We start from the raw sequence: 16,666 nt of genomic DNA, 5'->3' as shown, positions 1-16,666 counted from the left end.
GCACCTTCTGTTGGATTTTGGCTGGACTCTGTCCCCTCCACACCACAAGTCATTCATCTGGTTTTTTCCTGCATGAAAGAAATTGAATGTTTGACAGAGGTGAGTACACCTGATCCTGGAGCTCTCAGTTGCCAGTGTCAGCAGGGTTCCTGCTGGATCCTGGTTTAACTGCATCCCTGCAGAGGTTCCTGGTTCCTACAGCATTCTCCTGCAATAGTGCTGTCCCTAATCAACTCCTGGCTCTCTGAAGAAGCTTCTCTCACAGATTTCTGTTGATTGACCAATTATTTCTTGTTTTCTTATTTTCCTCCCTACAGGGCAGTGGATTCATTCCCTCTTCAGCCTTTTAATTTTCCTCTATGGACAATACTCTCAGAGATTTCCCAAAGGGCCTTGGTTCCATTCAGGAGGAGCTGCTGGACGTTGGGTGTGGGTTTGGAAGTGCAATCTGCAGGCAAGAGTTTGGGAATTCTCAGGAATTCTCCCAGCTGCAAGCTGGATTATTTCTGATCACAATCTCCACTTACCACGCAGGGGTGGAATCCATTCTCCTCCAGTTTCTCAGATCTTGCCTCAGCTAGTAAAAATCCATCTGACAACTCCACCAAGGCCAGCAGGAGGTGACCCTTGGCACATCAGGATCTGAATAAACCTCTCAACCAGAAAAAGTAGCAATCTTTTTTTCTCAAAAACCTGTCACTATTTGGTGGGGAAGGAAAGGGGCTGTGGAGCTCATTGAACTGCAGTGCAGATCTGGCCTTTTTAACTCAAGGTGCTCATTCTGCCTGGGGCCTGTAACCTCTGCTGAGGTGTCAGTCCCAGCCAGGGCTGTGGCTGTGAAGGATAAAACCTCATGGTGTTTCAAACCATTAAACCAGCTCAGTGTATTTCATGTCAGCCTGAAAACCTGACTTGCCTTGTTATTAGAAATGGAACATACGGTATAAATTTAGCAATCCCTGGTGTATTTAGCATTTCACATCAGCCAGATTTTACTTGACACGAAAATCTGAACTTTAACCTGTATTTAAATGTCTGGATTTCTTGCTCTAATTTTCCATACTGAAATGTCCTAGTTCCTGGCAAGCCCCAGGTCTTTGCTGGGTAAATGTTCTGAACTATGGCTGCCCAAATGGGTGCTGGTGTCACAGGAACCACTCGCTGCCATGCTGCAAAAAGGGATTTCAGTGGTACATGACAGCCCCTAGGGATACAATCCTTGCAGCTATACATTAGTGGGGGTAAAAATGAGCTTTTCTAACCCTCCATCACATATAGAACACACCCACAATGGCTGCAGACCCTTGTGCTGTCTTTAACAGAACATTTGGATGTGATTTTACGCATAAATTGGTTTCAAATAAATAATATTCAATGTTTGGGTCATTATGATTGACTGTAGAAAGAGCAGCTTCAACCAAAGCTCCCAACCCACCACAGCTGGTGCCTGCAGGATGAGAACTGCCCTGCTTTGACACAGACCCCCAGGAGGACTTGGGCACAACAGCACACACGTGTGTCTAAGGTTGTTTATTAATTCGGCCTGTTCTAAGTTGTACAATTATGAAAACAACAAAACGACTGCTGGAAGCCCAGGAATATTTACAATCTCGCCTTGTTGTAGTGAGGTCAGTCTATGTTGTTGCACAGATTGGTTATGTTTGGTACCACAAGATGTTTAAAATTCAGACAAATTTGAACAGATTAACAATTGTATATACAGGAAATAAAAGGAAATTCAAGTATCAAAATACAGACAGATTAAATAACATTTGTATTACAAATCAGCCCCACTGCCATACATCACAATTAGCAAAAATGTCCACATTGCAAACTGAACTCGAGTGTCTCTGCCCTGTCAGGGAATCCCAGGTTATTCTTCTGTGGGTAAGAAAAATGTCTGAGCTGGGTTGACTTAGTGAGAACAGCACAGATACTTTTCTTTTGGGAATAAAAAAAATTAAGGTAATACCAATATGAGATCTGAAAGGGAGACCTTTGCAACACGACAGTGCTGTGAGCAGTGTGCCAGCTCCAAAATGAGGATCTCAGCAGAGCCAGGGAAATGCTGCTGCTGCTGCTGGAAACTTCTGAGGTGGGTGGAAGGAGCATTAAAGCACTGGCTCCACCTCAGCTGCACACAGAATGGGACATGTTCGGGGCTTTTTGGCATCTGCTCTGTGTCTCAGCAGCCTCCTCAGGGTACAGACTTCACTACAGGTACAGCCTGGAAGGTGCTGCATCTTCTCCCTGGGAGGGGGGACAGGCATGTACTCCAAAAAAGTTGCATAATTTCTTCTGAAAAGAACAATCCCAAAGCAAGGTTAAAGTCAGCTGAACAGCTAAGATTAGAGCTGTTTGTTTTTTTTCTTTGTAAACACAAAATAAAAAAAGGATAAAGCATCTTCAATTTGAAAAAAAAAAAAATCATCCCCTCCTATAAAAAGAAAGACAAAACTCTGTGAGTGAAGGCTCAGCCCACAAACCAAAGTCTGTGAAACACAATCTGTCTTTAAAGAGAGGAACAAGGCCCAGGACAGCCCCAGCTCCTCCTGGGCAGGTAATACAGCAGATGCAGTTGGATGCAATGTCATGATCAGCACCAGAAATTTGGGGCACTTTCCTCCAGATAGCACAAAACCCTGCAGGGAGAAAGAGCCTGAATACTGCACAGTGGGTGGTTGAAGGTGGCCAGGAGCCAGCAAGGGGCACAGCCCAGGGTCAGTCTCCAGCACTGAGTCCCTCGAGAGACCCCACCACACTGAACTGCCAAAACAACTGCTCTGTCTGTGAGGTGAGAAAGGGAGCATCTGGCTAAAGAATGGATCACTAAAGACAACCACAGGTTTACACGTGGGGCTGGAATGGACCACCAGGGTCACCGAGCCCAGTGCCTGAAGATTGGAGTCTTCATCACCACGTCACCTCCAAGCCAACCTCCAAAAAAAGCTCACGTGTCAGAAAGGAAAGGTGTCCCTCCTCCCAAGCAGAGGTTCAATTTGCAATCTCACCAAAGACTTGTTGCCAACACACCAAATATTTACACTTACACCAGTATGAATTGCAACATGTGCATAACAAGGAATGTTAGGTTTCCTAAATTCATCAACTTAACCCAAAATCTCCACTCCCCCTTCCCAATCCTTTACAGGTCTGTGCCTTCGGGATTATGGTTCACTTCCCTCCCAGCCTCACTGGTGAGAAGAGACTAAAGGAAATCCTGACATACAGCAGCAACTGGAGTTAAACAGGAATTACTGGGGCACAGCGTTCCCATGTGGCAGCAGGTCCCACAGCCCCAGCAGGGCCTGACGAGATCACAACGGATGCGCTGCGCTACGTTTTGCATCTGAAGAGTTCAAATCACAACCATTTGAACATTCTCCCCAGAGGGGAACAGTCTGAAAACATGTCAGTCACAGCCCAAACCACTGTGAAACACTCTGTAATTCGGAGTAAAAGCAAGCACACAGCACCTCTGAGGTGGTGTCTTTGGGGACACTGGGCTTGGATGGGGCCAAGCCACCCTCAGGCTGATGTGGTTTGTCCTTGGGGATGGACTGGTTCAGTGTAATGCCCAAAATTTAACTCCTTATTTGTTCATCTTCTGAAACGGTTGCACTAATTAAATAAAATGAGCTAGTATCAAAAAAGTGCTAAATCACAATTGAATATACTTAAAAAAACCCCAACCCTTCAGGGCGTAACTGCATTTAAAAACAAGACAGGTGCACAGAGGCTGGAGCAGGGAGTTGTCCTCAGGAATTCAGTGCGGAAACGGGAAGAAACGGGGTCCTTGCCATAGAAATGTCAAGTATTGCAACACGACAGTTCGGGGGATAAGGAAGTTTTGTACCATCAGGGATATTGGCCACAGATGCTCTGGGGTGAAAGATCCTTTGGAGATTCTTTTCCTCGAGTTGCTTCCATTTGCTACAAAAGTATGGAGTGGCTTGGAGAACGGGATGCAGACTTACCCCACCGGGTTCTCACGTGGGAGGAAGCAATCTCCAAGAATTTGGCGTTCTCTCCTGTTCACCCAGAGCTGAAGCAGAGTAAGTACCGTCAGAAACACGCACACCACGCCCCTGCTAAGACTTTCTATCGTGCTCCTCGCCGGACTGCAGGATTCTCAGTAAATAAAAATTTGTGTTTTGTTGGTTTTTTTTCTCACGAAAAAGCTGCAGCGCTATATTGAAACCGTGAACCGGATTTGCTCTGTGTCACTTGGTTAAAAAAGAAACGGGTCGAAAGATGTTTTGTCTCAAACTAGAAAAGGCGACATCGCTCTCAGCCTCCAAATCTTGAGTTTTCCTTTGCTAGGAATGGAGAGAGCGACTTTCCTCGGTGGAGGAGGGGTCTCCCCTCTGCTCTGGGAGCCCTCACCGAGCAGCCACACACCCACTGCGAGGCAGCCACCCGTGCCAGAGGGAGATGATCTTCGTGTCACTGCGTCCCAGGTCTCTGCCCCGCTACTACATCCCGTGGTAGGAGACGGCTGCCCGGAGCTCAGCTTCGCAGAGGCAAACAGAAAGGAAGATAATGGAATGAATTTCCGAGCCATACAAAAAAACCACGTGCTGGGAAAGGCAAACGGCCCGGAGACGGGACACAGAAACCGTCAGGGCTACGGACACGGAGCAGGGCAGGGCTGGCTGTGATCCCCGCTGGGTTTGGTCACCTTTAGGAAGGCACATGCTCTCCTGACCTGGATTGAGGGGGTGTGGAGGGACCTGCCCTTCCCAGCTGAGAGCAGGGGGAGATGAAGAGCTCAGACTCTGACACTGGGCGGACGTGTGGCAGCTGTGTGGTGAACACCTACACATAGAAACTGCTCTGCCACCCACACCAGGGACTGAGTTTCTCTTAAAGGGACACAGAAATCATGGCACTCTTACAGCTTGGAAAAGTGCTGATGGAACCCAAACCCAGCCTCCCAGAGCACCTCAGGCACAGCAATGGTCTGCTGTCTACAAGGGCCGGGCTGGCAGGGTGGCCCTGCAGGCCCTGGGCAGTGCTGACTGTGTCAGGGGTCTCTGTGGCATATGAAATGTATGCACTAGACAGAGCTTTGCTTTGTTTTTTTTTTTTGCTTTAAGACACTTCTACTTCTAGTCCTCTCACTGGGTTCCCATTAGCTGAGCCCTCAGCCTGAGGTCAGTTTGCCATTAAGTTGCAAATGACTTGGGAGATCAAACTCATTCCTGAGAAAGAGTTAAAAAAGGACTTTAAAACATCAGATTTCACTGCAGGTGAGGGGAAATGGAAGATCTGAGGCAGCAGCTCCAAAGCCACAGCAAAACTCAGACAAGCTGCTGCTGGGCCCTAACACCAGGGGCAAATAACCCAGGGCTGCTCCCTGACCTCTCCCTGCTGATGCTGCTTGTGGTGTCCAGCTGACACTTCCCTTCCTCAGCCCGGGGCTAACAACAACATGTGCCTTTGGAAGCTAAACCACAGGCTGCTAGGTGAGAACTACACCAGCACTCAGGAGAAGTCTGGTGAGTGTAAACACAAGGACTATGAGGGGAAGAAAAACCTACAAGGGACTGAAATGCATGCAACCACCTGCCCCCTCATGTCTGAGGGGACAGAGCTCACAGTGGGAACCATCACACCCAGCCCAAACCAACGCTCCCCCACCACTCAGAGCAAGTTCTGCGCTGGGCTTTGAGGAGGGAGACTGGGGGCAAGGGTGGCCATGAGGAAATGGAAGTGCCTGTGTGTTATTTGCAGAGAGCATCACAGTGGTTAGTGTCGGTTCGACTGGCAGGGAAGGAGAGGTGAGTTCACTGAACAGTGCACAGCCGTGGCTCAGTCAGGAAGAGGATCTAGGAGGAGGGAGTGTGTGCACCATAGAGACAAGAGGTCTCCGTCAGTCCAGGGACAAGGTGAGATAGAAAAAAAAAAGGCCTGGGGAGCATCACATTGCCCCAGGGATTCACAGTGCCAGAGCGAGGGGGGAAGACGTGAAAACAGTGGGCGGCTTTCCTGGATCCACATCTCCGAGCGTCAGCCTGCCCCCTCTGCTGCTCCCGCCTCACGGGCAGCCACAGCGCGTTACCCTCGATTCCCAGAAAGGAGATTCACAGTGTTCACAGCCATCAGGTACAAAAGCCGTTAAGTCTACAGTCTCCTAAGTGCTGCTGCCTTGGACGCGGTGCCTAGGCGGGCTCAGGGCGAGCAGCTGGAGGAAGAGGGAGTTTAGAAGAGCAGACAGATCAGATGGCAAAGGCACGGTTAGACGGGGCGGACGCGGGCGTTTGCTTTAGAAGATAGTGGTCTCATACTTAGTGCTGAGGGTCCGCTTGGAGTCCTGCTTGGGGTCCACGACCCAGGAGACACTGGCATGAGACTGGGAGTCTTGGTCCACTTCAGGGGGATCCAGCTAGAAAATAAGGAGAGAAAGGGCATCTTAGGACAGCCGTTCTTCTGGGACAGAATGAAGCACGGAGCGCCTGCCTGCCTACTGCCCATCCCAAAACCGTGCATGTGTGCAAGGAAGCAGCTCTTGCTGGGGAGGCATTTGAGTCCTTCACAGCTAAAACATGTCTGGCCATGTCAGTCTCAACCCAGCACCCCAAGATGACTCCCTGCATTAGGCTGTGAGTCCCTGTCACCATCAGCGACAGCTTCGCTCGTCTCAGACAAGCATGAAAAACGGAGCGCTAGAGAAATGGGGCAGAGGGAGACAGCTCCTGGCAGGTGAGCTCCCACGTGAGATACCCTCCTGACCAAGCACGGCTCCTTCCTCTTGTCCTGCTAAATCAGGGTGCCATGGGGAAGTTGTTCCCACCCCAGCAGGAGCAGCGGGGTGAGCTGAGAGCTGCCACACTGCATCAGCGGGGGCAGCAGATCCCAGGGTTCATCCAAACCCCGGCAGGGGCGAGAACGAGCAGGGGGAGGAACAACAGCGAGGCAGGACACGGGGACACAGAAGGAGGTACAGGAGTGGGGAGGCAGCCCGGGTTGGTTGGGAAGGGAGGATGGCAGGAAGAAGGGTAAAGACCTTCGCTCCAGGACTAACAGACTGCAGCGGCAGGTAGGAGGGGCGGTGTGTTGTACAGGTGTGACAGTAACAACAGCGGGTGTCGGGAGGGAGCGGCACCTGGGCGGGGGGAGCAAGCAGAACACAGACAAAAGGAGACATTAAAGGAAGGCAGTGGCTTCTGCAGCAGTCCCTGCTCCTCAGCAGCTCCAGTCTTGGCTGGTTTTGGCTATGGGGAATCCCATACTGCAGCTCACTTACGTATCTCACTGCAGCTCTGCACGTGGAAGCTTGTGCTGGACCCAGCAGGGCACTAAAGCCCCATCCCACCTGGGCTATTTCCACCTCTGCCTGCCCTCCTACTATCAGGAGAAGCCCCAGGCCTGCAGCAGAACTGACACAGGCACAGACCTGCAGGGCCAGCAGCAGGACAGGCACCTGGACCACATCTGGGCTCCCCCCACCACCCAGGGGAGTGTAGGGGTGTGCTGCCCTCAAGAAGCCCCAGCTCAGCCCAGCAGTCGCTCCTGCCCACACCCACATACCGCAGATTTCCTCATGCCTGCTCGTGGTTTAGGCACCGGTTTGGAAGATTTTGTTTCAATCATTTCTCCTGCTCCAGCACCCAGAGGCTTTGCCCTCTGGGCTTGCAGGGCAAGCTGGTAGGCGACCTCGAATGCCTGCCCCAACGTGAGGATGATCTCGTATGTCAGGTTCTTTGAGAGAGCACAGAGAACACAAAGTTGTCAGATCACCCTGTGCGCATCCCCCTTGTGCTCAGAAGCTGCTCTGGGATCACAGACCTCGGCAGAGCTGGTGCCTTCCCGTCAGCAGGTCATATCCTGCTGTGTCCCTGGCAAAGCCACTGAGGTCCTGATGTGAGGGAGCCTGGACCATGCTGCCTCCATCAGGGCCCCCTGCCCAGGACCTCCTGCCCACCTGTAAAGCCCCACCAGCACTGCAGTTCAGCAGCATAAAGAAAAATAGCCCAAAAGTCTTGTGCGATTTTAATTCTGCCCAAGTATAAATGCAAATCACACTTTTACCCTCTCTAAGTTAAAAGGTTGTTAAATCAGCCCATTATGCTCAACATAATTGAGAACATGTTAGGGGTTTGTGCACAGCACATTCCCCGGGAGGGAAAGCTCCTGCCCTGCTTTATTCAGTGCTGGAGACAGCAGTAACGAAGCCAGACAAATATTCTTTTTGTCCACAGAGGCCCAAAGGACAGGCATTCAGAACCAAGACTACTTTATGTTAAAAATGGGTGAAAGAACACTGGAAAGGAGCAGTCTGTGACTAGCCAATAAAGCTGAGAGATGAAAGAAATGGGCTGTGAAGGACTGGGAGATGTGACATGACAATGCACTCACCACATCCACAGTGCTGAAGACATGGCAGTAGTGATGGCTGGTCTGCAGGTCCTTGGTGATGTAGGCAAATGTGCAGAGATCCTCAGGGTCCTGAGCAGCACAGGAGATGTTCCGGATCTCGTGCTCAGCAATGACATTCTGCCGGGGTCAACCACAAGCACCCGTCACCCTTCTGGGGATGGCAAATACACCCAGCAAACAGTGGCTGTGGGGACAGGGAAGGGCAGTCTCCCAGCCAGCTCAGTTCCAGCTCCCTCCCATGGCAGGAATAAATGGCAACATGGTCCACAAGCAGCAGTCTGCCAAGCCTTTGGCACTCAGGTGATGATCAACACCTTGGTATTTTCCCCCAAGCCCAGAAGTTCCCCAGGACCAGCAGTGGCTTCAAAAGGGCCACAAAAAGTGACCTGCAGCCCCCAGGCAGGTGGGATTGCAGGCTGTGTCCCTCCAGACATCAACTTTGAGGCATCTACAACTCACCTTGTTGGAGGCATCGATGAACTTCACCCCTTTGTATGTGATGGACAGGATTATGGTTGGGATCTTCTTCATGTGCTCCGTGGATTTCTTCAGAAATGAGAATATTCAAGTGACCAACTGTGAATGGATGCTCCCTCTTCACCCCTGCCCTGCCCCAGCCCACCTCACCCCAGAGACCCCCAGACCTGTACAGGAAGTTTTGGGGATCTGGGACCAGGAGGAGGAAAGTTAGCTCCTGGTGGAAGCAGAGGTGAAGAGACAGGGACCTGAAGAGGACCCAGCCACCACTTCCCCAGTGAAAACACCCCCTCTCCCAGTGCACTGGGAACAGTGCTGGGAAGGGGCAGTTCACCACAGACAGTGGCACTGCCTGTTTGGTGGTTCCCCTAGAGGGTTTGGGGAACCACTGAGTTTCCCCCTCCCTAACCCACATCATCCACCACAGGCTGCAAGTGAAGGAGGGGGGTCTCCATACCCTCATTTTGGCACAGGCGTCCTGTGTGGACTCTGTCCCTCGGAGGTCTTTGATCAACATGGAGCCCAAGTACTGTGTGAAGGAGGGAGAGATGTTAAATCCCAATCCCAAGGCAATGACATGGCCCTGAGACCCCAGAACAGCCCCAGAGCCTCCTCATCCTCACCACCCCCATGAACCAAAAGCCACTTACGTTGGCCTCGTACCCGCAGGACTCGAAGATGAGCTTCTCGGGCTGGTGCTGCCAGTTCTGCACAGGGGCATAGGGGGCTGCCAGGCTGGGGGGGCGCAGGGTCAGCTTGGACTCCCGACGGTCCTCCTGCACGGCAACACACACGGGTGTGAAGCACAAGGGGTTCAGCTTGGGTTGGAGCAGCTCTCAGGAGGGCTCTTTGAGCTGAGGGGATTGAGGCTGGCCAAGTGCCCCAGGAGCTGGGTGCAGGCAGCACATGGAGTTAAGGTGCCAGTGCTGGTGGAAGTGTGAGCCATCCATTTTTGAGGTGAAACTGAGGCATAAAGGAGCTAATGTCTGAGGGAAGCTGAGCCTGACCAGCTCCCTCTCTGCATCACCCTCCCTTCTCCCTGGCTCCAGAGATGGGGGAGCCTGTACAGAAGGCCCCAGGACACACAGGAGCACCCACTAACCTGTGCTTTCCCACCAACCTGTGCTTTGTAGCGCTCAGCTCTGGCGTAGGGAGCAGCCTCAGTGCCACGATCGTGCTGCCTCCTGGCAGTGTCTCCGGAGGGCAGCAGGAGATCAGCAGATCTGCCTGTGCAGGAGTCATTCTGGCTCAGGGGTGACGACGTCTGCGACATCAAGTCCTGGCACTGGAAGGAGCAGACACCACAAAGAGTCCCAGTCAGCTTGGGCTGTGCTGAACCCCCATCACTCCCTCGATATCATCTGACATGGGGTGCACTGAGTGGACTAACGGGGTCAGCTCCTGCTCTGGGGGCTCCTGCCTCAGCCTTTCCCTTCTGCACCAGACACCTGATTTGCTCCAGGCTGGTTTCAGCCATGTACTCAGCCCTTTCAGCACACCTCTGCCTTCACAAGCTCATCCCAGGAGGGCAGGGGACACGCTGGGCTGGGGGCAAGGTGATTCCAGAGGGGTGGGCTCCCTAAAGCACTAAGCTAAGCACCCGAGGGTGATGATGATCAGCAGAGGAGCCCCAGAGCCACCAGCAGAGCGCGCCCAGGGCCCCAGGCACGGCCAGAGCCTCGGCACAGCTGCGGCCCATCAGCCCCATTCAGCCACTCGCTTGATTTGCCATTGACGTTCGCAGCCAGCGCTGGAGCTCGGCAGCTGCAGCGCCAGGAAATGCTGCAAATGGCCCATTCTCCCAGCCAGCCTCCCCAGGCAGCATCTCAATCAGCTGAGCCCAACCAAAGCAGCCTCAGCCCTGCTGCCTTCAGTCTCGCTGGTCTTCAGTCTGCTGGTCCCTCCCATGTTCTGGCACAGGGGGTTGAACAAGGGGTCTGTACTGGGCACCTTCCCAGTGCAGCACCAGTGTGACCTCTCTGTTCTCACACTTGAACTCAGATGCTAAAAAATCCCCTGTCAGCAAGCAGGGCACAGCAGCCCAACTTGCTTCAGCTAAGGCTGTTTGGGTTGGAAAGCCTTGGGAATCCAAGAGGGCAAAGCTCTGCATCAGGGCAAGGACCAGATGTTTAGGATGGGTAAACTCTAATCACTCCAATTCCTGCTCCAGGAAGCTGATTAGCAATCTCTGGGAGGAGGCAGCACAACATGCTACCCCATTCCTGATCTCACAGGCTCACTCTGAGCCTAGCAGCTTTTGCCAACCCAGCTCTCAAAAGCCAGTTTTCAGGAAGAACAGGGGATGTAATGCTTCCCTTCCAGCCAAGCCCCATAACAAGGGCTTGATCCAAATGCTGCCACTCCTGCAGAAAAAATCAACATCCACACATCTTGTCGAGTGTTATTTGGCAGCGAGAGCAGGAGCTCTCAGCAGCCCAGCAGGGCCAGGAGAGGGCTACGGATCCCAAGGGTGCAATCAAACACCAAGTCCCAGCTGCAGCCCCTCTCCAGCTGGGCTGGGTCACTCCTGCCTGCTGACAGCTCCCACATCTCTGACCAGGAAACAAGGGCAAGAAAGTGGGCTCAGAACTCCCTTTTGTGCAGGGCAGAGGTGGGAATGGTACCTTGCACACTTCAGCGCAGCAACCTGATCCCAAGGGGTAGCCTGACCCTTCCCATGGGGTCAGCATCCAGAGGCTGACCTACAAGGACTACAATTATCTTGCCCCACTCTCTGCAAGGATGCCCCTGCACAAGTATTTGCTGCCTGGGTGGCTGGAGAGGATGAGGTGAGCAGCTGAACAGACACCACTGGCCATGGCAAGATTTCTGCCAGCACTGACACACGAGCCAGGCAGAGAACCACAAGCAGGGACTCACCCTCAGCTGGGAGAAGCGTGGTGGCTTGGCTGGTGGCTCCTCATAGGGTCTGTCTGCCAGTGAGGCAATGATCCTCTTCCGATGGCCCAGCAGGTTCACCTTCAGCACCTGCAGGGAGAGATCACAGTCACCACAGGCACAGAGTGCTCTGAGAGACTTGTAGCAAGTCCCAGCTCCAGGGAACAGGGCAGGAGAGAGGTGACACTCACATTTACTATCTCAAGCTCCCAGAGGTTTTTCACAGTGTCGATAGAGCTGTAGCCACTCGAGAGGAAGGACTGGATGTAATCCTGCAGCCCCAGGGAGTCGAGCCATGCAGGAACTGATGGCTGGCTATTCCCATCACAGCCCAGGGGTTTCAACTGTGAAAGCACAAGAAAGGTGTTGAAAGCTGCAGGAGCAGGGATCCCAAGGGACAGGGGGTCAGTAAAAATCATTTTACAGGCCATAACCATCTCCACTAGCCAGTAACAAAAGCACTCTGTGCAAACAAAGAATGTGCTTGGGATCAAGACTGGCAGGAGTAACAGTCCCAGTACTGAGCTACCACCATCCACATTGCCTGGAAGACCAGTATACTCCTCCTCCTCCTCCCTGCTATTCCCCAAACCCTTCCCACAGCCCCTGAGATTCCTCCATTCCTTCCTGGCTTTTGTTCCCCATCCTGGCTGGTGCTGACCTTCGGGAGGGAGCGAGCAGCCTGCAGCAGCTTCCGGCGGTGCTGGGGGTCACCAATCCCAATATCCCGGAGGTCCTGGTCTTCCATGACATTACAGCCCTGTGGGGACACGAGGGAGTGACATGGCAGCAGGGGACAACAGGAGCCACACAGGTGTGTGAATTACATCACACGGTTACAGCACCCTCCTGATGACCTCCAGCACATCGTGGCAGCAGGAGGAGGAGGAGGAGGATAAGGAAGGCTTCCAAGGCTGGGAGCTCTGCCCCATGTACCAACCTTGGGCACAGAGGGCTGACAGAGGGCTGAGCAGAGCACAAACAGCACTGCCCTCCCTTCCTGCTCTTGGAGCTGCTTCCAGCCTTTAGCCCTGGGGCATGGCTAACACCCACCTCCTGTGGGATTCGACACACATCCTGTAACAGCGCCCAGGGAAACCCCAGCCCCTCCATTCCCGAGCAGGGGCTCTGAGCTCTGCTCCATCTCCCTCCACGGCCACAGGGAAACCTGCACTGCTTTCCCTGGCAGCAGGGGAAGCTCAGGTGTCTCCTCTGGCCCCAGGCAGGGCCAGAGATGCTCCAGTCACCCCACACTGTGCTGTTAAAACCCATTTTCTGCCCCCTTCCCCATGCAGAGCAGAAGCACACAGACTCTCCCCCCCTTTAAAAGCCTCTGTCCCGAGCTGCTTCCCTGCCCTCCTACCTGGGCAGAGCTCAGCAGGACAGGTCTCCCCAGACTGGCAGAGCCACACTGCTGTGTGATGAAGCTTCAGCTGGAGCTGCCCCCCCTCCCTGGCCCTGCCTCCCTCTGCTCCCCAGAGAGCCCCAGCAGTGTGCATTGACAGGTTCACTGCCCCACATTCTGGTTTTATAAGAGAAACCCAATTAGGGCTGGCTGCAGGGAAGGTGAGGACAGGTGAGATGTGCCAGGCACCCTCCATAAAGGGCAGCAAGGGTTTCTTACTTCCCATCCACACTTTTGTGGGATTTCAGCATGTGTGCTTTGCTGAGTGCTACCTGCTTTAAATGCAGTGAGCTGCCCCAGAACAGCCACCCCCTGAGTGTGTCCTTGCTCCTGGCCATGCCAGCAGCTTCTCTGCCCCTGCCCAGAAGCACCACTGCCACTTCCTTGGCAGTGTGGTGACAGCAGAGCAGGATGGCACATGGCTCTCCACCCAGGAGCTGCCCTTCCCCCAGCCACAGAGGATTGTTCAGAGAAACAGGGAATTAACACCAGAGATAAGAGATGCCCAGAGATCTCTGTGCCATGCAGGAGAGCTGTCCTGCAGGCCAGAGTAGTAATTTAGCAAACAGCAGTGGCAAAATGAGCAGTGGGTGGGAGGAGGCAGAGCCCTCAACACCCCTGATGGGGCTCCTCCGCCTCCCCCTCCCCTGGCGGGTCAGATCCCACACACTTCATTCCTGGAGAGCTGGGAGGGGACAGGAAAGCAGAGCCTGAGCTGACAGCCACGACACAAAGGCATTTATTTGTCTGAGAGTTGTTTAAACAACACGAAAGTCAGGACTAAATGGCTCTGCAGCCCACAGAGGGGGGCTCATTCCATGTTTTCCCAAAGGCCAGCTCACAGACTGTGCCAGTTGAAGCCATTGTGCTGGGAAGAGCTACTGCCACTGCCCCAGTGTCCCTGTGGTCACCAGACCATGGCCAGACCCATCTGCTCTGCACCCCACAGCCTGTGAGTGAGGCCAAGGGACACCAGGGGCTCATCTGAGTGGTGACACTGCACACCATGAGCTGTGACAGGATGGAACCACATCAACTGCTCTGTGCACCCCTCAACTGCATAAAATCAGTGGGAATCAGTAAGAAGAGGCAGGTTGCTGCTGAAAGCTCCAGGCTGCCCATTTGGTGCACAAGCAGCAATGCTCTTGGATTGGGAACAAAATCCCAGTGATTAACACTGATGGAGCTGATGCTGCCAGGGCAGTGACCTCTGGCTGGTGGGCAGCAGCATCCCACCAGAAGGATGGAAACATCCCCTCCCCTTTCTTGTTCATGAATTTTAAGCCAAAGAACCACATTTAATGTGCATTCCTGTAACAGCAGGAGATTGTGTGCTCGGCTCCAGGGAGGAGGGAAGGGATTAATGGGGATTAACTCCCCTGACAGACACCTCACCTGGCAGGAACACAGCGTGTGTGCGAGGAATTCATCTCCCTGGGAGAGATGGCTTCCAAAGGGATTTTTGAAATGGACAAAGAGGGACAGAGCAAGTGATGGGATTTCTCCCATAAGTTTGGAAAGCAAACTATTACTGCCCTGTGTGGGGAAGGAACAGGGAGGGACTGAAGTGCCCATAGCATGTCACACCTCAGGTATCTGAAACCTGCAGTTCCCAGTGCAGGGCCTGCTCTGCTGCCTTGACCTGCCCATCTTGGTGCTCTGTGGCTCCATGCCCCTGCACAGAGCCAGGGCTGAAGCTGGGGCAGTGCAGGGAAGATGCTGGCAAGGGCAGAGCTCACAGCCAGCCCTTTTCTCTTCGTGCCACCATACAGCAGGAATAGTCAGCACCCAAACAAGCTGTGGCAATGGCAATGTGTAATTTCCATGTATAAAAACTAAACGAGCTTGCTGATCCTATTTACATTTTCACTCACGCTCACTTTCCAGTGTTGAGCCCTTTATGGTGCTAATCCCCTTTGGCATGGCTGTGATCCCATATGATCACCACAGAGCTGGTGGCTCTCGCTCTCCACAGGGCACCAGTGCCAGTACCAGGGCAGGGCAGGAGGTGTTCTCCCACCTTTGGCATCTCAAATTCAAAGCAAATGGCTTGCTCTGTAGCAAGGATACAAGGTAGTTAAACACTGTGAAGCCTACAGCTTTCTCCTGCACTCCTTATTTTTATGTGTCACATTAAATTCCCTTGGTGGCAGTCCATATTCTCTGGGTACTTAACAAGGATAGACAAAGCGTAGCAGCTCCGAACAAATCATTCCAGCCCCTGGTGCAGGAGAAATGTCCTTCAAATCCATCCGGATTTCAACTCCCATGGAAAACAATAATCTGCCACTAAAAGAGAGAATAAAATACAAAGACACTGAAGATCTTTTAACCTTTGCCAGCCACACAGAGGAGCCAGACTTTAAACCTGTCTGCACTCACCATGCCCTCAGACAAGAGCCAAGGGGCAGAGCTGCTCTGCATGGGCCACTGCTGCTTTTTGGTTTTAGCCAAAGGTCCCCCTTGGTGCTTGCCACAGGTCAGCAGATGCCACCTCCCAGTGACCCTCTCAGGGCACAGAGCAACCCCAGCTCCCACCAGCCCCTCCCCAGGTCCTCTGAGGACAGGCTCAGTAGAGAGCAGGGCTCTGGGATGTGCTCTGCCATCAGCCCAGTCCTCCAGGAGACTCCACAAGCAGCCTCAGTGATGCCAATTAGAATCAAAAATACTTTCCCGAGACGTGTTTCCGATTTTATTCCTTGTGACAACTGCTTTTACCTTGCATGTTCCTCCTGGTGCCCCAGCTCTGCGGGCTGAGCAGAGTGAGGGAGGCTCAGGGCTGGCCTGGGCCAGAGCTCTTACTGTCACCCACATTTTGAGGCAGTGAGGGACATCCAGCAGTTCATCCCAAAATCTCACCATGTGCTCTGTCAGGAGCCAGCCCCTACTTGGGCTCAGCCAGGGAAGGGACACAGGGGGTGAAATGCATTACCTGGGGCAGAACTTCTCTGCTCCAGACAGAGAATTTTGGTTGCTCAAAGAGCTGAACCATCAGCCCAGTCAGACACCTGAAACTGGGTAGGCTGAGTCCCACCCTGGGTCCCAGCTGGCACAGACGAGCTGCCAGGCAGCCAGAGGAGCCTTCATCCCCCAGCCTGGCCTTCAGCTTCCTCTGAGCCAAACTGAGCCCCCTCCATGGAGAGGCACAAACACACCCCACCATGAGGGACACTCCTGAAACCCTTCACACTGCCCCAGGCCAGTGACCCGTGTCCCCACCGGGAGCCCTGCGGGATGCAGCCGACCCGCCCGCAGAGACACGAGTTCTTGGAAAAAGGGTTGGCTTTGGTCACACCTCACTGCCTGCACTGTAGTTAAACAGCCTGTGAGGCTCCAGGTTTCTCATTAAAGAAAAAAGACCAGTCAGAGGTTACCTAGCAGAAGCAGCATCCCCTCCTGCTACCGAGGTGACCCCAAAGTGACTGAGCCAAAGGCAGCGCTGCCGAAATCCGCCAGATTCCTCCTCCAGCAGGACACTCTGCAGGCACTTAACTACCCAATTTT

General features: G+C 53.2%; 1 protein-coding gene across 9 annotated transcripts in view; it reads right to left on the bottom strand.

Annotated features, from left to right (window-relative positions):
* Positions 1-1,515: 1,515 nt before the first annotated feature.
* Positions 1,516-16,666, bottom strand: part of ANKS1A (ankyrin repeat and sterile alpha motif domain containing 1A) — a 76,495-nt gene continuing 61,344 nt past the window's right edge. For 2 of the 9 annotated variants that reach the window (XM_056511710.1, XM_056511713.1), the window contains 11 exons: positions 12,419-12,517; positions 11,949-12,101; positions 11,740-11,847; positions 9,980-10,144; positions 9,510-9,635; positions 9,317-9,388; positions 8,842-8,928; positions 8,362-8,499; positions 7,534-7,704; positions 7,010-7,108; positions 1,516-6,388 (listed from right to left, as the gene is read on the bottom strand). In XM_056511710.1, the coding sequence (XP_056367685.1) occupies positions 6,269-6,388; positions 7,010-7,108; positions 7,534-7,704; positions 8,362-8,499; positions 8,842-8,928; positions 9,317-9,388; positions 9,510-9,635; positions 9,980-10,144; positions 11,740-11,847; positions 11,949-12,101; positions 12,419-12,517 (1,338 nt within the window). In that variant the 3' untranslated portion in view covers positions 1,516-6,268. The remainder of the gene's footprint in view (positions 6,389-7,009; positions 7,109-7,533; positions 7,705-8,361; positions 8,500-8,841; positions 8,929-9,316; positions 9,389-9,509; positions 9,636-9,979; positions 10,145-11,739; positions 11,848-11,948; positions 12,102-12,418; positions 12,518-16,666) is intronic. The other 7 variants (XM_056511717.1, XM_056511719.1, XM_056511714.1 and 4 more) reach the window with 5 other exon arrangements.

The sequence above is a fragment of the Oenanthe melanoleuca genome, chromosome 26, assembly GCF_029582105.1.
Source record: "Oenanthe melanoleuca isolate GR-GAL-2019-014 chromosome 26, OMel1.0, whole genome shotgun sequence".
Classification (NCBI taxonomy): Eukaryota; Metazoa; Chordata; class Aves; order Passeriformes; family Muscicapidae; genus Oenanthe; species Oenanthe melanoleuca.
The sequence above is the reverse complement of the archived record's forward strand: the minus strand, read 5'-3'. Positions and strand labels throughout refer to the sequence as shown.